Consider the following 25,138-nt stretch of genomic DNA (forward strand, 5'->3'; position numbering starts at 1 on the left):
AGTTGAACCGGGCACAGCGGGAGCGCCATTTACAGATGGCACTCGATGATGCAGCACATGCCCGAGAACTAGAAGCGGCTTTAAGGAGAGAGGAGATTGCTGCAATGTCGTCCTTCAACCAGGCCTTTCTGGGAACCCTGGGCCAGCTTGTCCAGGCACTGAACCGGCGGGATGCTGTTCCACCGCCCCTGGACTGAAACCCCTTTGTTTATTTTAATTTAATGTTTGCACTACATGTAACATATGTATATAGTTGGATGTGTGAATTTATATTAATATTATATTTTTTTTCTATTTGTATGCATGTTTAAATAAAACCTCTTTGAAACTTATTACAAACAGTGTCTTTTGTTTGATGGTTTGCTTTTTTACAAGGGTTTGAACAAGTATTTTCAGATTTTATACTGTGATAACCTTTAATGAAAAACAGCAGAGACAACATTTAATGATAATGTATTTATTTAGCAATTAAAATAACGCATCAGACCCTCCCGTACATCTCTGCCCTCCTCCTCAACACCCTGTGCCACTGGCACCACAGGCTCTGCTGCTGCAGGTGCATCCCAGTCATTGTCATAGTCCTCTCCATGACTCTCACAAAGGTTATGCAAAGCACAGCAAATAAGAATCATAGATTTCACGATTGTAACATCACAGTCATTTCTTTTCATGAGGCAACGCCACCTTCCCTTCAGTCTACCAAAAGCGTTTTCAACCACTACCCGTGCTCGACATATTTTTTTGTTGTAGATCTGCTGTTCTATTGTCAGCCGTCCTGTGTCAGTGAATGGCTTTAGGAGCCAGTTCTGCAGGGGATAGGCAGAATCTCCCAGGATGTAGTAGGCAACATTCACCCCACCAATATTCCTAGTGTAAGCTGGAAAGTGGTTGCCACGGCTGGCTAACTCCCACAATGTGGACAGTCTTAAAACACGAGCATCATGCAAGCTGCCAGGCAGTCCTGCAAACACGTTCCAGAACAGTCCTTTTCCATCTACAACACCTTGAAGGACGATGGAGTGCCAACCTTTACGGTTGAAATAGTCACAGTGGTACTCCTGTGGTGCCAAAATGGGTATGTGTGACCCATCAATAGCACCAACACACTGCAGGAGCCCCCATCTGTTCTCAATGTAGGCAGCCATTTCTTCAAACTTCTCCTGGTCTGGGTAACGGATTTGTTCGGGAACCAACAACGTTTCTGCAGCAGCAGTGAACTCTTGAACACACCAGCAAACAGTTGTTATGCTTACTCCGAAAAGATGGCCGACAGTTCGGTACTCTGAACCAGTCGCAAGCTTCCATAGAGCGATGGCCACTCTCTTCTTTAGAGGAACACACTTGCGGAAGCTTGTGTCTTGTCTCTCCATCACTGGACGCAGTTTGTTGTACAAATATATGAATGTTTCTTCCGACATTCTGAAGTTCTGAACCCACTGCGCGTTTGTGAAACCAGGAACAATAACATCCCACCACTCGGTAGCTCGGTTAAAAGCCCAAACAGACGGTCTGCCGCGGCGACTTTGCAAAGCGAAACAGATCTGAAACACATAAACCATGCACATTTTAGTACGTAATACTGGTAGCTGGTAAAGTTGATTAAATACTTTGCATATAGTATAGTATTTACACGTATGCAAACGTTAGCTATGTTAGCATAACTTACCCTCTTGCGTTGGCTTTGAACAACCGGATTCGTCTCGTAGTCTGAACTCTGTAGTAATTCCCAAACTCTCCTGTTTTTTTCAGCAGTGTTTCGTTTTGCTGCCCTCAGCCTCTCATGAAACAACGTTTGTCTTCTTGATGTGAGAAACAGCCACATCCCGAGGATCAAAAACAGCATACACTCGATTTCCTCCATTGTCCTGTGTGTGTGGGTAGCGGATGTGTGTCGCTATGATGACCGGGTACTTTTTGTGGCGGTACTATCTGCAATGGAAAACAGAGCGAAAAGCGAGCCGAGGCGAGCCGAGGCGAGCCGAGGCGAGCTGTAACTGGTAATGGAAAAGCGCCATAAAACATGGGGGAAAATTATATAGTGGCTGATCAGGCCATTCTGACACAAAAGGGGGTAGACAAACACATAATATATAAACAAACCACAATAACTACAACACATGTTAAACCAATGCTACCTAATATGAACTAAAGATAAATCAATTAAATAATCATAACAACAAAGTATAACTAGCAAAGAAAAGAACACAACTCAAAAATGAAATACTCTGCCACCCCCATGATTTGGGAAAACATGGCGCAGTCCAATTATCCATTTCCCTACTTAAACAACTACGAGTCAGTTGAAAGTCCTTTTGCCTGTCAGCCAGCCAGAGACCCCCCGCAGCAACTCCCCGGAACTGGTAACTCAAAAAGAAAGGTATTAATATCACAGAATGTAACTTAAGATAAATTAACCTGAAATTAGCTAAATTGACAAAGTTAACTAAATGTGTGCACCCAAATGGAAAACTAAGTCAAATAACTAATAAAACTGTTTTTACAACTAAAGTGTGTCCAGTTATTTATTTGTATAATATATAATGTGCTCAAAACAAATGAAAGCGTAACCACCGTGAGTTGTTTCCATGTGTGGCTGCTAGTGCAGCCCTCACACCTACCCAGGAATCATAGCGGACACCCAATCAGATAAATGAGGGGAGGATTTTCTTGGCTGTTTGACTTTCGGTGGCATGATGTAATCAAGCCTGTCCCAAAATACACTCTTGTGTGCCCTCATGGACTCGAGGCCTGCGCCCCTTAGGTCTGCCCTTCCTGACGTCACCAAGTATGAACTTGAAGGAGGTCCACAAGGCCGGAGTGTGCCATTTGGGATCCAGCCTAAGAAGACTGAGGGCGCTTCTCAATACTCGTATTGATGCTTCCTCTTTTCCTCGCTCCTCCATCCTCTAGCCCGAAAACCGATCAAAGATAGCCATCTTGAAGGACATCTTAATCCTCTAATTGCACAGTGAGGAGGTGAGGAGGGACGAGGAGTGAGGAATCTTCCAGAGGAGTCACACGAGGATACACCGGTTTATCCTATTTGCGGAAGATTCTTGTTGAGAAACCTGACGCACGTATAATATATATACACCCCTTCACATCAGTCACACTTTTAATTTATGCTTTACTTTTGCCTTTTAAATAAGCCATATATCACACATATTTCAACAGGCCATCTTGCTTTATTATTAAAATCGCAACTACTGTTTCTTACAGTACGTTAAAGGTCAACTGAAGTGCCTTGGAACGCGCAGGTTTGTTTGATGCGTTGACGTATTTCCACTGAAACAGGAAGCTAAGGCGGGACGTATTGAATGGCTCCTCCCCTTTTCAAATAACCAATAGCGTTTAGTTTACCTCACAGACTGCAAGTCGTACTTGACAGCACAGTGGAAGCGAATCAGAGCGCTGATGATATTTCGGATTCTAGAGCGCATTTGATTGGACAGAAGATGTGATGAGAAGCTGAAGTCCGCGGTGATGTCATAAAAATCTGTGATCCATTTTAGCGGAAGTGAGAGAGTGTAAGTTCAATTTCAGTCGCTCACTTTCGACGTAGTCGACGTGTCGACTGATTGGGATCCCTCTTAGGGAGCGTGTCATCTTCGAGTTTTGATAAAACGAGCCAATGCACATTAAGGATAACATTCATACTAAAAACTAAAATAATTACATTTTGATTTTAGGTTGCCTTTAATGCTTTTTTTTTTTTTTAAAGACTACTATAGGCCCTACTCCTAAATGCAAACTGAAATTGTTCCACACAGAAAACAGTTTGTTTTAAGTATATATTTATCAAAGTATCCTACTTATCTATATGTTTTTATTAATGTGCAAAAATGATGACCACATAAAGTGTTAGCTGTTTTTAATTTTTTGCAAGGTCTGTCTGCTTTATATATGGCACTAGATGTATTGTGTATTAACTTTGAATTTAATACTAAAATTACTATCATGTTGGGGTTTCCATGTTTCATGGGGACTTTCTATAGACATAAAGCTTTTTTGTACAAACCTTATTGGGCTATATACTGTAACCCTAAACCCATCACAGGAAATTTTCTGCATTTTTACATTTTGATATTGCTATCTTTGACACACACACACACACACACACACACACACACACACACACACACACACACACACACACACACACACACACACACACACACACACAAAATCTGTAATTTTTTTTAATATAGTGAATCACCCCCATCTTGTGGTGGACATGCTAAACAGATATATAGGTCTACCTTTCAAATCTCACATTTTTCTATGTGATACAAATTAAATAATTAATTAGGTTATTTAATGTCTCCAAATGTCCAGAACATTTTTTGAATAGCACGTTTTTTTTTTTGTAAAATAACAAACAAACAAACAAAAATTATAATATATTTTACACATTATGTTGTCATTCAAACTACATCGAACAAAGGAGGAAAACATGAAATCAAATGGAAGCACGAGGTACATTGCACTCAAACATAGAAAATAATACATATGGAGATAAAAAATAATTATTGGCTGTTCTGCCCACTCCTCTGTAATCAGAGATCTAATGTTGTTATTATCATTATCTTATTAAACAGAAGGATAGGCTACTTGACGATTGGAAATACTGACGGTGTGTTTTGCCAGAAGTCACCGCCAGTGTCCGCCGTTTCAGAGTCCCGCCTACCTAAAACCCATTTTTACACCTTCATTGATCAGTGATTGACAGGTGAGAAAGAAGAATGAAGGCAGAATGAATGGTGCCTATAGTCAACAAGCATCACTGCCCAGTGAGTCAGAGCGCATGCGCAGTGCTTACGCTCTGGATGCTGCTCAATATAGAAAAGCAAGCTGCCTGTTTGCCAAAGTAACGATTTAAAGGAGAAGAAATGTCTCGAAATAGTGCATCAGATATGCAAGATGAAATAAGGATTGCCAGCCAAATGACAAAATGTGCGGACGCCAATGCTTCTCCGCGCTCCGATCGTTTCATCTTCGGTCCAAAATGCCACTTGCTTAAGTGACATACGAGGATAGAGGCATAAACAGTCATTGATAAAGGGATATAAAGCAAATCTACAAATATGAACGTTACGTTGCTTAAAAAGCGAAGGCTGGACTGTGTGTATGCGGTGCTGTTTTGGCTCCATCACGGTGTGTGGATGTGCTGTTCCGCGGCCGAAGAGTATCATTTTAGCGTTGAGGTAAGACTGGCCCAACATCAGCATCTTCTGCTTGTGTGTTGACAATAAGCTTTTACTAAGACCTATAAAATCATGGTATTGCAGCCAGGTCATAAATAAACCAGGACAGCACAGAATCACGTTGAATCACTTGGTGGATCTGCACCATGTGCCGCCTGATTATGTGATATTGAAGGCTATATATATATACAGCTGTTCTATTCTAGTCTAGTCTTATCTGTGCTCAGTAAACAGGAATGCAATTCTATTCTGTGATACCTAGTATAGTAAACAGAAATGCTGTGCTGTTCTGTTCTATTCTAGTCTACTCTGCTTTACCCTATATTCAATTATTCTGTGTACTGAGTTGACAAGAATGCAATTCTATCCTGTTATATTCTATGCAAGTCTATGCTGTTGTATTCAGTAATTTTGTATGCAAAGTAAAAATGAATATTCGGTTCTATTCTATACACCAAATTACAGAATAAATTCCATTGGAATAAAATGGACTATAGAGTAGAATTGAATAGAATAGCATTTTGGTTTGCTTTGTATTACTGAATAGAGCATATAATTCCTGTTTACACTGTATTAGAAATTAACAGAATAAAATATAATCCCTATCTATTTTGTATACTGAATTATGGAATAGCAAAGTGTAGACTCTCATTCCTGTCTTTTTAGTTTACCAAATTACAGAATTAAACAAAGTAGATTCGACTAAACAAGAATTGGAATATAATGCTTATTTTCTTTGATACACAGTAACAAGGAAACATGTTATTTTATTCTGTATTAAAAAGTAAATTGAAATCCTATTCTATTCCATTCAAGTCTAGTCTTATCCTATTCTGTGATTCAGTGTACTAAACAGAATTCTATTATTTTCTATTGTATTATGTAAAACAAAGATAACTGAAATGCTGTTCTATTCCATTCTAGTCTATTCGATTCGGTGTACTGAACAAAATAGATATAATGGAATAAGTAAAATTCCTATATATGCCATACATTGAAATGCTGAATAGAATTAAGCATATTTGACTAAACTAAAATAGAATACAATGATACAATTGTATAATACCATTCTTAGCCATAAGTAGACATGAATTCTGTTCTGTTAAATACTGATTTAACCAATTCTGCAATTGTGCACTAATTAAACAGGACTTTTATTATATTCTATTATATTCAAATATATCATATTCTATTCTGTGTACTGATCGATAGTATGAAGTATGTCTCATGCTTCATACTCAGTCGTACACTGTTATGCAATTTAATGCACAAACTCCTAACAGCTCCTAACACTGCACACTCATAGGCGAGAGAGAGAGAGAGAGAGAGAGAGAGAGAGAGAGAGAGAGAGAGAGAGAGAGAGAGAGAGAGAGAGAGAGAGAGATCAGGAACAATCAGAGCTACTGCTCCTTCCTCCAGTCCAAATCCATTCCCTCAGAGATGAAAATGACACGCCTCTAACGGGCCATGTGACAATCATTAGGGTGATGGAGAAAGCAAGACCTTGATTCACTCAGTGCTACTCAACTATAGACTCTTGTGATAATGTGAAGTACATAAAGATTTTGTAAGTTGCTTAGCAAATCTCCCCCAAACTCCTCTGGGGCGAAATGGGTGCAAATGTGATGTTTAGTGCTGCTGGCAGCGCTGGTTGACATTGAGAGAATTTGTCACCCGCCTGGTTCTGTTTGGCTGGGAGGCATGTAGAGATGTAGAGGGCGCTGTGCCAGGGGATCAGCTCGTGGTGGACATGCTATTGTCATGATAATATTGATGCTGTTTCGGAATAGGCTTTATTGATGATACTGTCCTTCACAAATTACAACAATGTTGGGACAGAACCATCAGAATGCTAAATGAATGGTCTTCACTCTCTCAGTAACTATAACCCCTTGTTCTTCTCAGCTCTCTGCCACCCATGTACTGTAGCTCCTGTGTGGGTTTTTTTGCTGGCAGGGCTGCAGTTGTTGGCAGCAGTTGTGAGTTGAGTGCACAGGTCAGTGGTCTTTGGGGAAGAGAGAGAGAGAGTGAGTGTGTGTGTGTGTGTGTGTGTGTGTGAGAGAGAGAGAGAGAGAGAGAGAGAGAGAGAGAGAGATGAGTAATGACTGCTCGGAGGGGGGACTTCTGATCCCCGAACTAGGAATAGACTAGAGAGCACAAGGTTCAAGGATTCAGCGGAGAAATCAAGATTGGGTCCCCAGGGCTTTAATTACTCACGTCTTTCGCATACAGGTGCAAATGTGCTTAGCTTAGTGCTAACTTGGTAATGACATTTCATGTAGCTCTGGGTCTTTATATGATTAATAGAGAGTCAGGGGTTGTTGCTACATGCTATGGACCACTGAGATACTGTAAACAGTCATACTGGTTCAGATAAGGCGTGTGGGTTTTGTAGATGATAAGTAATTCATTTTTAATGAAGTTTAAAATGCATTTGAATCTGTTATGTCATGACGGGGTCATAAAACCAGGGATCATGAATTATGAAAAAGGATGAAAAAAATCCATAGACGTTGGGTATGTTTACACGACAACGATGTATTAAAAACAGAGACGTTTTTTCTCTTTTCGCGTACAGGCGACAACGTTGTCAAAACAATCCCTGTTCACGCGGATCTGTGAAAATGACTAATAACGCTGTATTATTCATGCCATGCCAGTAGATGGCGATGTCACTTTGTAAAGAAACTACGCGCCTATAGACTGAACAGGTAATACGCATGCGCACAACGTCACCGGTTGCACAAATTCATGTTTTTTGTACACTGAGACGATAACGGTATTGTTTCCAAAAATTTGCACTTTGAAACCCGTTTTCAAAAGTGTGCATTTTCAGGCCCTCAAAACTCCGTCGTCGTGTAAATGAGTTGCAAAAACCCATAACAAGTTTTACGTTTTTAGTTGAAAACAGTGTCGTGTAAAATACCCTTAAAGGGATATTCCAGGATCATTAGAAGCTCAAGCAACAGCACTTGTAGCATAATGCTGATTAATATGAATATTGACTTGTCCCGTTAAAAAAAGCATTACAGTAAAGTATCAACACTCTCTCATGACAATTCGTAACTGTACATTTTGAAGAATTGGTGGCGAATTTGTGAAAATCTACACCCCAATGATAGTTTGGTTCAGGGGTGGATCTTCATGCTTATGTTTTTCTATAAATCATATGTTTTTGTACAAATCAAGCTGTACAAATTCAGATTGGGTTGGAAGTTATTAGGGCCAATCTGAAAATAGTCGCCGTCCCGTAAATAATATGCGTTTAAATGTTTGAATTTATATGAAATTGTACAATTGTAATTGTACAGATTCATAAAAATTTAACACCAATTTGCCAAAACTTTAAATAGTATGTTTTCTCAGGCAAGCACATGCAATGAAGGTGGATGGGGCCCAATAGTCAGGGTTGGGTTAAGGGATGAGGCGAGGACACAATGGTGCAGAGATGGGCTTGCATGTTCCAACGAACATTCGCAAACAGCATTGCAAACATACAGTATGTTGTTGGAACTACAGCTCTCGAGCTTTGGACAGAAGCATTAATGTCTTGTTAAATGATTGCAGACGGCTGTACGCATCGATTTACTGCAAAAGAGTAACACTTGACCTAACACATGACGCATTGATGAACGCAGAAGTACAGAGGATACAGCAAAATAAAATAAAAAATACCAGTCACAAATTAGAAGTCTAAAACAAGAATTTGTAAAGAGAAATGTCGGAGGAGCTTGAGTTTGTTGCCCAATCCTGTTTGTTTGAAGGCTGTCAAAAGCTTACACTACTCCTACATCATGGATATTTTTCTTACACAAACGCATCGCTTCACTTCAGAAGGTCTTTATTAAGATGTATGTTTGGGCATAATTAAAAAAATCAAACAATATGGATAAATTCCATATCTCTGTTACTTACTTTGTGGAGAACAGAAGATGAGTATCCTTAACTGAACAGAGCTTCTCACACTTACATGTTCTGTTAAACTAAATAGAGAAAAAGACATGATTGTTAGGAAATTATTGTTACAATATTTAAAGTTATAATTTATAGACATTTTAATAAAGACATCATTTACCTGTTGAGAGAGTATTTTGACAGTCTGTGTAGTAAGTGAAGTTGTATAGCTGAGCTCCAGAAAATCAGTAAGGAGGAGGCTTTGACAGTTACAGATTTGGAAAACAAAAAAGTGGGAATAAAGAACCCTACACTCTAACACAAAGAACCATTTCAGCATATCAAGGGTTCTTCAGGACGATACGGTACTAAATAGAACTGTTACTCTACGTGTAAAGAACCATCTTTTTTTAGACTGTAGGATGACTTGAGGGTGAGTATAACATGGGATAATTTTCATTTTTGGGTGAACTATCCCTTTAAATAGACATTAATAAAATGTATACAATTGAAATATACATTTGAATCTATATTTTAGCGTGTTAACAATTGATTTTTGTAAAATGTGCAAGGGAACTCTGGAGTGTAACGTATGAGGGAACCAGAGATTAATCAAAAATCAAATAAAGGAAAATGACATGGAACAAAAAACAGTGAAGTAGACATTGGGTGATATGTTCGTTACAGCAGCACCTGGAGATCTCGAATAGATTTATTATCAAAAGTTATTCTGGGGTACATTTTTCCCGCTTTACCGGTATGCTTTACTACCATATGATGCATCGTTGAAGAAATAAAGTAGCCAGTCACAACTGTTTCCCGAAACCTTATTGTTGCATATTGGTCGTTCAACCACGTTGGTTAATGATGTCACGCACATGGTGGAGTAGGCTAATAGGCTTACTACTTTTAATTAATCCGTTTGAGATTAAATTAATGCTAGGTGTTTTGCTATAAATTACATGCATGGCATCTGAGGACTATTTCTCATTTTCCTCAGTTATTTTTCTTTATTTCCAGATTCAATTAGGCTCATTCTTACTTACTAGAGCACGTTCGCACATGCGCACTCTTCAAAAACGTTACTTTAAATCTCTTGACAAACTTAAAGACATAAATGACATTTGTATGTATTCTAAATAAAAGATACAGATTGTAATGAATGTCAGCTTGCTTATTTGGCTCAAGATAAGGATTTATTAAGTCAATGTCATGCAAACAAGAAACTCTGCTTCTAACCACAGGTCGAGAGCTGTCATTCCAACCACACAACTTTGTGATGCTGTTTGCGAATGTTCGTTAGACCGATGTTTTCGGGAAACACCGACTCGTTGAACCACTGATAACGACGGAACTTGCGACCATAGATGGCTAACGCTGTTTTTTTTTTTTGTCTAACGACCCCAGCACGTGACATCATTAACGACAGTCCTATATTGTTGAACCGGTGTGGTGCAACCATGTTACTACATTTTCGGGAAACAGTTGTGACTAGTTGATTAGTTTCTCCAACCATGCATCTAATAGTAGTAAAGCAGCAAGTTATATAGTTGTACAGGAAATGTACCAAAGAGCATTAAAATATGTGAAAAATAACCTTTTTTTTTTTTACAAATCAAGCATGAAAACCTATTCTAGTAGACCCTGAAAACAAAATCAAGACTACCATAAAATGTACCCTTTAAAAACCACTTAGCAACTAAATAGCAACATTTTGGCAACCGTCCACAACAACCTAGCGTCATTGCTGTGAGCTTTGTATGGACAATCACCAAAAATCTGTTTGAGTGTTGTGAGAAGAGAGTGGAAATAAACCAGATTTCACAGTATCGCGTGGGCCTGAAACCTATCCTCATGATGTGCACCATACACTTACTCATGTGCTTGCTGATTAAATGCATAGAAAGCAGATAAAGGGGGTTGTTTGGCTCAGCAGGAAGTTGCCGAAAGAAAAGAGGAAGGAGGGAGAGATAGACAAAAGCAAGAGAGAGTGGTATATTCCTGGCTTCTGGTTAGTGGGCAGACTATGTAAGCAGCATTTGAGGTTTTACCTCTCTGCCATTGGTTAGTTTTAGCACTGACCCCTAGGAAACTAAAGGTGTTGCACCCGGGAAAATATAGCAGCTAATTTGCACAAAGAATGATTTGCCTGGAAACAGTAGCACATTTTTGGATGCAACTGCATTTCACATACCGTAATTGCCTGTAATTGACTTCATTGATTGGCTTTTGCTGCAAGATGCAAATGGGAGAGAGAGAAAGAAAGTGAGAATGAGCTACAGAGAAAGACAAGTGAGAAAATTCTGCAGTGGAAGGAGAGGAAAGACATGCTCCCTTAAGCAGAAACAGATGAAGTCCTGAGCAGTTCGTGTTCATGCAAAGCATGCAGAATAAAGTCAAATGTTTAAAGAAAATTGAATGTAAAAAATGATACAGTAGAAAAACCTGTCAGTGACTATAAGTGGTAACATTTTATTTTAAGGTGACGTAGTTACATGGTACTATACATGTACTTACTATAGAAATAACAGTAAACTATGCATATTTACAATTAATTAACCCTAAAAAAACGAACCATTACTGTACAGTAAGTATATGTAGTTAATTTATATTACTCAGTTCTTGAGTAAGTACAACGTAACTACGTCACCTTAAAATAAATATAACCCTATAAGTTACCTTTACTCACGGTTAAAACAATTTTTTAAAGACAATACATTTAATTTTACTTTAAAATACATAGGACATTTTAAAATGTATAAATTACCTTATAAGTTACATTGAACATTTATAGTCACATTAAAATTATTATATTCTATCATTTAAAGTCTCCCCTGTGGTGAAAATCCAGCTTTTAATGTTGTTTATATGTCTATTTGGTGTTTTTAATATTCTTTAAGACAAACCATGGGCAAATTCATAAGTTAAGACCATTGATGAGTATTTTCTCCTTAAAACTGCAGTGAACCAAAGACAGTCTCAAAAAATGCGATTTGAAATGTTTCTGACGTCACAAACTACCTTGTAACCAATCACGTCAATGTGTGATCGTCAACAAGTGGATCTCTGAGCTGGTGTGAGTGAGTGGAGGCGGGGCTAATTTGCATATTTATAGAACTGCGTATACTAAATGAGGCAAGGGTGTAGAGTTACATTCAAGCTATTTTAGAGCATGCTGATTTTTTTTCAAGGAAAAAAACATTTAAATATGCCATTTTGGTGATCAAAGATGAGTTTTAAAGGATACAATTATTGACTACACGGGGACTCCAAAGACATAAAACTGGGAACAATAAAATATGCAATACAGTCAAAAAGCCACATCATAATGACTGTAACACTGACAATTGTGTTGCACTCAAAGCTGCAAGTTGTCTACCATAAATGTATCAAAACCATTTACAGCATTGCAGACATTATGACAAAACAGACACTTTGAATGTGACTGTACTCATAGAATATGTAAAAGCACACAGTCTCGTCTCTCACTCTGTTTTAAGAAAACCTGTATGGGGTTTTCATCTTTAGTGGATACACTCAAGAGTCATAAGGTACTCTGTTGTTCCAGCGTCCTCCAGAACGATGTTTTCATCATCATCTTCTCGCCATACCCTTTTTCTGTCTGTTATCTGCCATCTGGTATAAACGTGGCAGCAGCTTCAGGGTACTGATCATTTTCATGTTGTCATGGTAGGGTGAGATGTGCGGCAGGATGCACTCCACCACCTCCGAATGACTAAGCACTCTGAACATCAAGAAAACCTGAGCTGGCTCGCTTTTGAAATCAAATCTCATGATTTAAAGTTCTGCTTGCATATGTGTTATGAGAGTTCAGCTTTAGCCCTTCACGAAGATTCACGTCATCTCTTTGTTTAGTATCTCTTCTCTCAGTGGGTAATATTCACTCTTGTCAGATTCTGTCAAACAGTGATGATTCAGGTTCTTTTAAAGCATACTCATTTCATTAAGAAAGCCTCTAATATTGTAAACACTATACAAATCCTGGAACAATTTGATTTAGATGAATTGGCTCATTTGGAAAAAATGTGTATCACTGTCTACATTTACGAAAATATTAATGGTCCATCAACTTGCAGTGTTGAGTGAGTCAAGGCAATTAGGCAAGTGGGTAATATACACAAAATAAATAATACCGTTTTCTCCATAACAATATATATATATATGGACAGTATAAGAAGCTTTATTATCTCGAATGCAGCTTAAATATGTTTTATTAAAAAGTGTAAAACAAAATCATTACATTCACCCAGAAAGAATAATGTTAGACACCCAGAGAAATATGGTAATATAAGACATGGAATCAATTATTAGGTAAAATATGTTTAAAAAAAAAAATGATTTTACAGTATGTTTATAAAGTAACAGAAAGTGCACAACCAAAAAAACAGTCCTTAATAACAAAACTCAGGAGACACAGGAAAATTACAAAAAATTCAGGCACAGAGTGAAACCAAACTAAGGGTATGTTTACATGACAACGATATGCTTAAAAATACTGAGAAGTTTTTCCTTTGAGTTTTCCGAGCACAGACACTGTCAAAATGATCCCCATTCACACGGTTCCTGGAAAACGACTGAAAACGACTAAAACCGCTGTATTATTCATGCCAGGCCAGTAGATGGCGATGTCACGTTTGTCAAGAAACACTACGCTCCTAGAGAATGAACACGTGATACGGGTGTGCATGACATCACCATTTTCACAAATTTGCTTTTTTGTACTTTACACAGTGACGATAACGGTATCATTTTTATCAATAAACCAACAGACTCTTCAAGTTTTCAAGAAACTGTAGCATGGCGGCCTGTACACAGCCAGCTAGAATCTTTCCGTCCTAACCACAGCCAGTTGCTGCTCCTTTCTGTTGCTTCAGATACGTTCTTTACTGTGCGACGCAACTCTTGGCCACTGAATCCGACGTCTCTGAGGAACCGGGTTGTAGAGTGTGCCACAAAACCTCGACAACCCACTTCCACTGGATAAACCTGGACTCTCCATCCTCGCTGTTTTGCTTCGGAGGCCAGATGAGCATACCGCAGTTTCTTCCTTTCATATGCCTCATCTACCGCATCCTCCCATGGCACTGTTAATTCTATCAGTTGAACAATGCGTGCTGATCCAGACCACAAAACAATATCTGGTCGTAGGTTAGTGGTGGCAATCTCAGGTGGAAAAATAAGCCGTTGATCAAGATCAGCCAGCATCTTCCAGTCCCTAGCAGCTTCCAGTTGTCCTGGGCGAAAATTGGTGTTAGCACCTTTTCTTGGTGGTTGCTCGCCTGGGCGGAGGAATATTGTCTTCTGCGTGTAATGTTTTGCTAGAACAGACGGCAACTAATTGGTCATACTACGCTTGCCTTCCAATGCTAAAGCCAAACATCGCAATACTTGGTCATGGCACCAAGTAAACCGATCCTGGCTAAGAGCCACCTTACATCCTGTCAAAATGTGCCTTAATGTGGAAGGTAATGAACTCAAAGAACAAGAGGGATCCTCTCCTACCCAGAGGTTTAGGTTCTGCGGTGATGGGAGAACATCATATATTGACCTAATAAGGAAACTGATCCTACTCTCATCCATTGACCAAAGGTCTTGCCAGCCCATTTTGCGTTGTTCCACACTCTCCCATCTCATCCACTCTCCCTGCTTGGCCTGGGAAATGGCCTTTATACATCTCATCCTCTCCTCCTGCTTTCGCACCTCGTTGACTACCAGCTTCCTCCTTTGAGCTGGGCCTGCCTTGTGCCATTTAGGAGGAGCTAAACTGAGCCCAAAACCCCCTCTTCCATGCTGTACCTGTCCCACGATATCCCCAATTTGAAGGTCAGCCTTTGCCTCTACTACAGATTTCTTTGCTGACCACTTTCTACAAGTTTTTACCACAGGGGCTGCCTCCCTTACACATTTGTCTCGTGACTCTGCTAAAGTCATTTCCAGTCTGACCTTGGCACACTTAAACTCCTCGGTTAAAGCAGAGACTGGCAGCTGCAATACTCCTTTACTATAAAGTCCCACTCTGCTGAGGCAGCGTGGAACTCCCAACTATTTCCTGATGTATGAACTTATTAACGCTTCCAGCTTATCCACTGTTGTCAAAGAAACCTCGTACACAGTCAGTGGCCACAGCAACCTTGGCAGTAGACCAAACTGAAAGCACCAGAGTTTCAGTTTGCCTGGTAGAGCACAGCTGTTTATGCTCTTCAACCCTTCCACTGCTTGTCGTCTAACTTCTCCCACTCGAACTGTGTCCTTTAGATCCCCATCGTACCATCTCCCTAGACTCTTCACTGGCTTCTGAGAAACTGTTGGTATTGCCTCACCATTAATGAAGAATGTTTAATCTACTACCTTGCCTTTAATTATTGAGATGCTCCTTGATTTAGAGGGCTTAAATTGCATGCGTGCCCATTCAATATTATCTGTTAACTTCCCCAATAACCGATAAATGCAGGCTACCGTTGTAGTCATGGTTGTCATGTCATCCATGTATGCTCTGATTGGTGGTAGTCGCATCCCAGAAGCCAAGCGCTCTCCTCCTACTACCCATTTTGATGCCCTAATGATTACTTCCATTGCCATGGTAAAAGCCAGTGGAGAAATGGTGCATCCTGCCATTATTCCAACCTCTAAGCATTGCCATGTAGTGCTGAATTCTGGAGTTGAGAAACTAAATTGCAAATCTCCAAAATAGGCTTTCACTAAATTTGTTATCGACATTGGTACCCTGAAAAAATCAAATGATGCCCAAAGAAGCTCATGTGGCACTGAACCATATGCATTAGCCAAATCCAGGAATGTCACGTGGAGCTCCTTCCTCTCCTTTTTAGCTGATTGAATTCGTTGCCAGATAACACTGATGTGTTCTAAGCATCCTGAGAATCCTGGAATGCCCGCTTTTTGAACTGAAGTGTCAATGAAGCCATTCTTTAATAGGTAGGTTGACAATCTCTGAGCAATAATGCTGAAGAAAATCTTGCCTTCGACGTTTAATAGTGAAATAGGGCGATACTGACTGATGCTTGTAGCATCTTTTTCTTTGGGTATAAAGACTCCCCCTGCTCGGCGCCATGCTCTAGGTACAACCTTCTTCTCCCAAGCCACTTTTATCAATTTCCACAGAATCCGTAGAACTCCTGAAGCACTCTTGTACACTCTGTACGGAATTCCATTAGGCCCTGGAGATGATGAAGCCCTTGCCTTTCTCACAACCTGCTCTATCTCTTTCCACTTAGGTGCACAGACCTCGATTTGGTATTCTGGTGGATTGACAGGTGGGATGTCTGACGGAAGTGACATAGGCTCATGCCTTTTTGCATCTGTATTAGTTTCCTCCAAATATCTCTCTAGCTCAACCCTAGATGCTTTTAAAGTGCCGTTCTTCTCACTGGTGAATAACTTTTCTTTTTCTGCTGCAGTCTAGACAATCCAGGAGTAGTTTGTACTTTTTCCTTCCTTTTTTCCACACCAAACCTCTCACTTCCATATCCGTAAATGATGTCCCCAAATTTATCCAGCTTCTTTTCAACTGTACCAGTTAATCTTTCCAATGCAAAGCATAGATCTGTGTTTACCATGTCCCATGCAGTTTTCTCACAAGCTCTTGGCCATCTAACTCCAGGCCTATGCCCGTTGAGGTTCTATTCTCTCTTATGCTGGCTAGTCTGACCGGGTTCACAAGTATCAATGTGTTCATCACTAACTGTGCAAACCCTCATCTCCTCTATGACAGGGGTACTGATATCCTGCGAACTGTGGTCTGCTTCCTGTCGCTGGATTTCATTCGACTGACTTTACTGACTTCGTAAGAAGTACTGATCAATGCGAGGCCCTTGTCCCTTCTCCCTCAAACATTTCATTTTCCCTTGATGAATCTTCAACCCCCTGACCGTTGTCGCCTTGCTCCAGCCACAGACACAAGCTTGGAGTTCAATGACTTTGCTAACTGCAGAACCTGAACTAGTCTTTTGTGAAGTACTCTCCATACTCATGTCCGTTTCCATTCCAACGTCGTTAACCATGTTGTCCAACATTGAGTCATCTTCCGCCCCTGCTCTCGCAGACTCTAGGGGTATTTTTCTCCTGTAAATACCGAGCTGGATACTGCCGACAAGGGTAACTAACCCTTACCAGCCTCATTGGGGTCTCTTTCCTCCTGTCAGCTGTCTCTCCAGGCTGTCACAAGGTCTTTCCCTTGTTGCCAGCAGCACTATTCACTGCAGTCACTGGATGTATCCAGATCTTCATGATTTCCATTACACGAGAGTAGATGTTAAAAACTTCATGCTGATTTGTACTCGACTTTCCCCAAGATAAGCACCAACTAAGACATAGCTTTACAGTAACCTATGCTTCTACATCCATTTACGCTTCCTTCCATATGGTGATGTAAATCTCCTTCTGTCTAGTGTTAACACGCGTCAGCACACACAAAGGCTGCAACCAGAGTGCGGTCCCCCCATGACAACCGTCTGGATTGAGCTGAGTAGGGGACATCTCTAGGGTCTTCAAGTGGGCACCTTCCGTCCTCAGTGTTTCGTCGACTAGCCCACGACACCTCAAAAGGGCTTGACAGTGACTCTGGCATCCCAGAATCACCCCCCTCCATCCCCCACTCAACTCAGCCCAGCTTCCTGTCCTCTACTTACCTCTTGCTGCTGAGACCTAACCACAATCTCACAATCTCTCCGCAACCCAACCATACGCGCCAACCCGTTTGACTAAGGCTGTCGAGCCCCACTGGTGCGTTAATATGCAGTTTCAGTGGCAACGGTTCCGTATGGCATACCACCTACCACAAAACACAATATCTGCCCAACCACCCGTCATTCACGCAATATACACAGGAAAGTAATGACTGTAAATACTATACAACCTATACAAATAAACCAACAGTTGCTGCTGAGACCTAACCACAATCTCGCAATCTCTCCGCAACCCAACCATACACGCCAACCCGTTTGACTAAGGCTGTCGAGCCCCACTGGTGCGTTAATATGCACTTTCAGTGGCAACGGTTCCGTATGGCATACCACCTACCGCAAAACACAATATCTGCCCAACCACCCGTCATTCACGCAATATACACAGGAACGTAATGACTGTAAATACTTTACAACCTATACAAATAAACCAACAGACTCTTCAAGTTTTCAAGAAACCGTAGCATGGTGGCCTGTACACAGCCAGCTAGAATCTTTCCGTCTCAACCACAGCCAGTTGCTGCTCCTTTCTGCTGCTTCAGATAAGTTCTTTACTGTGCGACGCAACTCTTGGCCACGGAATCCGACGTCTCTGAGGAACCGGGTTGTACTGCATCCTCCCATGGCACTGTTAATTCTATCAGTTGAACAATGCGTGCTGATCCAGACCACAAAACAATATCTGGTCGTAGGTTAGTGGTGGCAATCTCAGGTGGAAAAATAAGCCGTTGATCAAGATCAGCCAGCATCTTCATCTGATTTGAACGCCGATCGCACGGATTGGAGCGCCGGATCCGCCATTTTTGCCCCCAGGTCCCTACTGTTAGAAACCAGCTTGCGGGCTCGAGGCCACACGAGAGTCTCAGGCTGAACAGCAGGGAAACGAGGAACCCCTGGGGCTGGCTCTGTGCTGGAACGAAACTCTGGCTGGATGGTTGTCACGACGTGACGTGCAGGCTTGGGAAGACTAATGTGGAATGCAGGCTCGGTGGGGTTGGCGTGGATTTCAGGCTGAATGTCTCCCACGGTAAAAATTGAGCCGCTCAACCAGAGGGCATGGTCTATGTATTGAGCCAGGGAAAAATGAATCTTCCCACCTGGCAAACAAGACCGGATAGGTTTATTTAAACCTATCCTAAATAAGTCCTTAATAGCCACATCATTGAAGTCCAACAGATGAGAGCGTTCACAAAACTCTACCACATAATCCTCTATGGTGAGGTCTCCTCGACGCAGGCTCAGGAGAGACAGAACTGCTGGATCCATACCGTCGAATATCTGTTTCCTGTTGGAGGCTTCCACTGGAGGTTTTTCTTTTTCTTTTTGTGGTTGGTCGTTCTGTCAGGGTTGTTGCAGGATGCCGAAGACGAGGACACGGGAACTGAAGTATAGTTGATATATTTACAAACTAAACTTAAAGGAACAGACAGAAACAAAGGAAACTGCAGGACTTCAAAAACACTCAACCTTACATCAACGACGACCAACAAACAGGGGAAAAACAACGGGAAAACACAAGGCTTAAAAGAACTGGGACTAATGGGATAATTAACTTATCACAGGTGAAGAAACTGAACACAAACGAGGAGCGGGAAAAACTAACAGGACTGAACCAAAATCACAGAGACAGGGGGAAACCAGATCACAAAACAGAACTTAAACACATTGAAACATGACAGAACTGGAGTAATGATGCTGAAAATTCAGCTTTGATCAGAGGAATAAATACATTTTAATGTATATTCAAATAGAAAACAATTATTTTAAACTGTAACAATATTTCACAATAGTGCTCTTATTACTGTATTTTTTTATCAAAGAAATTGGTGAGCATTAAAACAGACTTCTTTCTAAAACATATTACCGACCCCAAACTTTTGAATGGTAGAGTACCTTGTATTGTGCACATTTTAAACTGGACTTGTATTTTTTTCTTTTCTCTCTGTTTTTCCCTTTCTTTGTTCTTTCTTTGCTTTGTCGGCTTAATAAACAATTAAACTTGTGAAAAAAATATAAAAACAAATCTTGGAGATATTGGCTCGTTTGGATGAAATTCCTTCGGTTGGGGATGTTGGAACACTGTCGAATATGAGAATATGTTAATTATACGATCATGTTTGCTTGATGCTTCATTTTTGCACCTAATGTTTTCATTACATTGCTTTATTTATGCATAAACACAAGTTTGAGAGCGCCTGTGTGTTTACCCGCAGAGCAATCCTGGTTTTATTTGACACACATTGAGTATATTAACGTGGCAAACATTTTTTCCACCTTCATTGACATCTTTAGTGCGCATCAGTTTGGCTGAGCTCTGTATTTATAGCTTCACAAGAGAGTGATTACAACACACGGAGGATGACAAAGTTGCTTCTATCTATGACTTTTTATCACCATGGTTACACCCTGCCATCCCAGACCCCTACGGCTCTATTGCACATCTGTGTTTTCTTCATATAAATTAGTAATGAGCCCTTGTGTTTGTTAGAGACGCAGAGGCTGATTAATGCTGGAGAATCAATTTGGCTCTCAACCGTTTTTGCTCTCATAATGAGAACTAGGCCTACAATATAACCTAATGTCCTTTACACGGTACAACAGTAACATTGTATTTTATATATATATATATATATATATATATATATATATATATATATATATATATATATATATATATTTACATATACAAACATTCATACTGAATTATTGATTTAAGTGGCTGCAGAGCACTAAAACGTGCCTTTAGTTTGCCTTTTGTTTATAGATTGTTCCAAAGCATATTTGACCTCAACAAGTACATTATCTTAAAAGCTCTTTCCAGCATAATGTTGTCTGGAATGAAATGATCTTCACATGTACCTTCAGATTATCTACTCGAATCACTGCTCTCATAGGACGCATTGCAACAGGCCATTACTGTTCATTTCAACAACAGAGAGAGTTCATAAAAGTTATTTTGCTCACACATTAACGTTAGTGTTCTCTAGTTGTGCTTTTTAGTGAATTCAGTACTATATTTTAACATACTTCTCTTTCTATTTCTGTTATTTCTGTCACCACAGCTAATAATTAAACATGTGCTTTAGTATGTAAGTGTACTTCTCTAAAGCACAACAAAAGATTAAAAAGTAATTATTAAATACTCTTTAAAGTACAACCTTTAATTTAACATTATTACAGTGTACTTAAGTGTGTTAAGAAACAGTCAAAAAATGTACTCTCTTTAAGTACTCTTAAGTGGCCTTTTATTTCAATAGTATTAGATTATCTATAAGTACTTTTTTTAATATTCTTTTAAAATTTGAAGTACACTACAAGTGCACATTCAATACAATTAGGCAGACTTCTTTTTCACAAGTTTAAGCCCAGTATTTGTCCTGTATGTTTGCCTGGTAATTTACACTTCTGATGCTGTGTATGCATATACAGTACAATATTTAAACAGTCCTATTCATTTATTATCATGTCAATTATTAGTTGGGCCTGTGCAATTCATGGTAATATTAATCAATTGCAATGTTTTGTTACTTTTGTTTGATTACCACCTAGTCTCCAATATACAATCCTGGTCCTCAAGCAAAATTATCTGAGAACCAACGTAAAATGAAGCCCTAAACATAGACTTCCTTCCCAGCCTTGTGAGGGCATGTTTGGCTCCTCATTGTTCTGTTGCTTAAGCTACAGCTGATCCTTGGGGTTTAGCTGTGGACATGTTGTCAGGTTATGTTTGTTCTGTCTCTTGCAGGCGTGGTTACAGAGGTATGGCTACCTCCACCATACACAACCTAACATGGCCGTCCTGCGATCAGTGCAAACCATGCATTCTGCTATTGCTGCCATGCAGCACAAGTACGGACTAAACATCACAGGGACCCTAAACAAGGACACTGTAGAGTGAGTACTACTGCTAAGCACACACATTCACTGTTACACTGAAGCAACACACTGTAACAAAACACCCTTTGTGAAACTGAAGTACACTTTAGCATGAACTTTTAAAAAGAGTACTTATTACGGAAATAATATTGTGCATTGTTGAATGTACTGACATGCACTAAGTAAGCTAAAATACACATTAAATGTAATTTTTATTGAAACTTGCACTGTATTTAAATTCTAATTACCCATTTGTAATGATGAAGATGCAGTTTAGTACATTTAGACACATTTTAACTTTAAATATTGAATAACACAGTTAAAATTATAATCAAGTATTTCACATGTTACTACTTTACTAGTGCTTTAGTATGTTAGTCAACACATCAAGTGTTCTTCTTTAAAGCATGACAAAAATTATTAAAACTTTTAATTTAATATGATTACAAAGTGCCCATTCTCATGAAACCATGACATTTTAGCATGATTAAAAAAATTATAATAATTTGAAAAGGAAATCATATTTTCAAGGTCGAAGTACTAGACAAACCAAATACTATGGGTATTGAAATGGCATATCCTTAAACTATTACCTCTAATCCTAAGGTTACAGCCTTACAAAATGCCAATAAGGTTATTAGCCTAACCCTAAAGCATTAGAATACCCTGTTACAATAAGTCTAGGATTCATGAACAGCTATTTCACCTTGTTACATTCCAAATGTTTCAGGGTTGAGTGTTACTGAGTGGTAGGTCAACACAAAACTATTTTAATATCATCACACCACATGTGTAAACATAATGACATGTATACAATAAACTATGTACTGTAGTGCAAAAATGTGGACTAAAAGAAATACTGAAACCATGATATTTTTATTCCAGTAAAAGTTTTCCAATAAATATTCTAATTAAACTGTAATAGTGATGAATAAGGACATGCAAGTTGGCTGATTTTCCAAAAATTCCATAAAACACTAAGCATTAACTCTATCAAACAATTATGACGAAGTCCAGTATCTGTTTTCCATGGTAATTGTTATCAGTATTAAGTCATATGGACACAAATGTTTCCTGGAAATGCATCAATTAAATTGTGTCACTTTTTCTTTGGACTGAAAGTTTCGACCTTGGTCTCTGATGTTTAGCTTGGACACCGCATGCCATTTTCCAATCAAAAATAGTACATTTTCTACTGCTTTTGTAAGTGATTTGAGGAGAAAAGCACAGTGTTATAGAGCATAACACTCTCTGTTTGACTTGTAGTCAGTTTCAATCTGCCTTTAAACAGTTCTTTTTCTTCTCTGTGTTATGATTTATTGATAATTAAGATCAGGCCTCGTTTTTCACATTCAGTGATATAAATAAATATATCATCTTTTATCTAAACATCCTGTGTAGTAGGTTTGCAAATGCTAATTAATGTTAGCTGTTATTGTGAAATTTCATCTCTTTATGTAACATGCAGTAAAAAAAAAAAGATTGTTATGAAAGACAACAGCGGGTTTCAAGAAAATTTTTTCATGAAGTTACAGATAATGTGATTTTGATGACTATAATTTGGTGCTGAATGTCTGTGATATTGACATTGTTACGTTCTCTTGTTTTATTCTGTCTAGTCTTAGTTTTCATTGTCATTGTTTGGTTTATTCCTAATCACTAATCCGTTGTCATAGTTTCTAATTAAGTACATCTGTTCCCAGTTCCTTTGATTGGTCTCCCTGTGTATTTTAGCCCTTTGTTCCCTTTGTTCAGAGTTCAGTCTTGTTTAAATCAGTGTGGTTGTGCTAAACTTGTTCCTGTGATCTCCTGCGTGTTCTTTATTACATTTATGGATTTATTAAAGACTGTTTTTGTTGTCTTTGTGCGCTCATTACAGCCACAATGTGACAGAAGATCGAACAAGAAATAGATCTTCTTGCGGTCAGAAAATAAAACCCTCGAGGACCACACAAGTGACTTTTTAGACCAGGCGTGCATTACCAACTTCCCTGACCACTCCCTGTGTGTGTTTTTCCTGACCAGCTTAAATGAGCGGTGTAAGGCAGGCCTGGCCTAATGGTTCTCGAAGGAAATTTACTGCATTTGTGGAGTGGGTGCTGGCTAACAACAACTCTCCAACTCTCCAATCTGCCAACGCCAGCCACACTCCTGACCCAGAGAATCTGCAGAGAACCACCAACAACACCCAACATGGTGTTTATGCCTGAGTCCACCGCAGACTCAGAGCCCGAGCCCTCCATGGATAGAGCGCCAGAGCCGACACCTGAGCCATACTTCGCCCGGGAGCCTGAGCCCAATAGTATGTCTGACCAGGTGCGTGAGTCGGCAACATCGTCAGTATCAGTGGGTGTCATCAAAGAGTTCGAGGGAATGGAATAGAGCCCTACCCATACTCCCGGTGCTGAGGGTGAGCTGTGCAAGGTTTCTATGTTATTGTGTGAAGAAGAGTGATTACTCCGCAGCCTCCCATCCCCCCCGGTCCCACTAAGCTCCAAATCTCCTGCATCTCCATTGGTCCCTCCCTGCTCCAAGTCTCCTGCATCTCCATTGGTCCCTCCCTGCTCCAAGTCTCCTGCATCTCCATTGGTCCCTCCCTGCTCCAAGTCTTCTGCGTCTCCGCTCGTGCCGCCCAGTTCCAAGTCTCCTTCATCAATGATGGTCCCACCTAGCCTCCCTCTCCCTCCTCCTCTACCTTAGCCAGCCAGTCCTTCGTCCCCGCTTCCCCTGGCTCCCTTCAGTTTCTCTGCATCTCCTCTGTTTACTCCACTCTGCTGTGCGGATCCACCTCGAGTCTTCAGCTTCGCCTTGGCACCTGGATCCCCTGTTTTGGCCTCGGGCTGTTAAGCCCATCACTCCACCTTGGCCTGTCAACCAGTCGAGTCCACCTTGGGTCCAACCACCCCCACCCACCCCCACCCCTAACAGCTCCACTCAGCTTCCTTGTCCCTCCGGCTTGGCCTTGGTCAGCTGTCACTCTGCCTGTGCCATAGAATTCACCCCCTTTGGCTACGCCTCGTCCCTTCACCACTTCTGCTCTGTCTGGCTCCGCTTTCCCTTTGGCTCAGCTTTGGTCCTCAGTCACATCAGCTCCACCTCAGTCCTCTGGCACCCTGTCGTATCCTCGGCTATACCTGACTCTCCAAATCTCCTGGCTCCACCACTGGTGGTTGGACCGCTGACTTCACCCTGGCTCCTGCCACCATCGGTTCCACTGGTCCTCCTTGCAGTGTTTTGGGTTCCCACCTGGCTCCTCCTTCATTCAGAATCAGAATCAGAAAGAGCTTTATTGCCAAGTGTGCTTGCACACACAAGGAATTTGTTTTGGTGCTGAGGCTTCCAGTGGACTATACAAATACAACAAGAAACATGAAACATAATACTACAAATTATAAGAATAAAGAATAAAAATATAAATATATGAGAATAAAAAGTATCACAGTT

At 40.2% G+C, this 25,138-nt stretch overlaps 2 protein-coding genes across 3 annotated transcripts in view; one reads left to right on the forward strand and one right to left on the reverse strand.

Annotated features, from left to right (window-relative positions):
* Positions 1-461: 461 nt before the first annotated feature.
* Positions 462-1,418, reverse strand: LOC143714285 (uncharacterized). The gene has a single exon (XM_077205438.1). It carries the CDS (start codon positions 1,416-1,418, stop codon positions 462-464), a length of 957 nt encoding a protein of 318 aa, XP_077061553.1.
* Positions 1,419-4,779: 3,361 nt separating this feature from the next.
* The window catches only part of LOC143708499 (matrix metalloproteinase-16-like), a 47,817-nt gene continuing 27,458 nt past the window's right edge, over positions 4,780-25,138 (forward strand). Inside the window, exons 1-2 of one of the 2 annotated variants that reach the window (XM_077200074.1) lie at positions 4,780-5,204; positions 21,564-21,712. In XM_077200074.1, coding sequence (XP_077056189.1) covers positions 5,085-5,204; positions 21,564-21,712 — 269 coding nt within the window. In that variant the 5' untranslated portion in view covers positions 4,780-5,084. The remainder of the gene's footprint in view (positions 5,205-21,563; positions 21,713-25,138) is intronic. The other variant, XM_077200075.1, reaches the window with a different exon arrangement.

Source organism: Siphateles boraxobius, unplaced genomic scaffold (genome assembly GCF_051911475.1).
Source record: "Siphateles boraxobius isolate OS27281-9 unplaced genomic scaffold, OSU_SipBor_1 1, whole genome shotgun sequence".
In the NCBI taxonomy this organism is placed as follows: Eukaryota; Metazoa; Chordata; class Actinopteri; order Cypriniformes; family Leuciscidae; genus Siphateles; species Siphateles boraxobius.

What these genes read in the sequence shown, in the direction of transcription:
- LOC143714285 (XM_077205438.1), bottom strand. Translation starts at nt 1,418, where the DNA reads ATGTCGGAAGAAACATTCATATATTTGTACAACAAACTGCGTCCAGTG.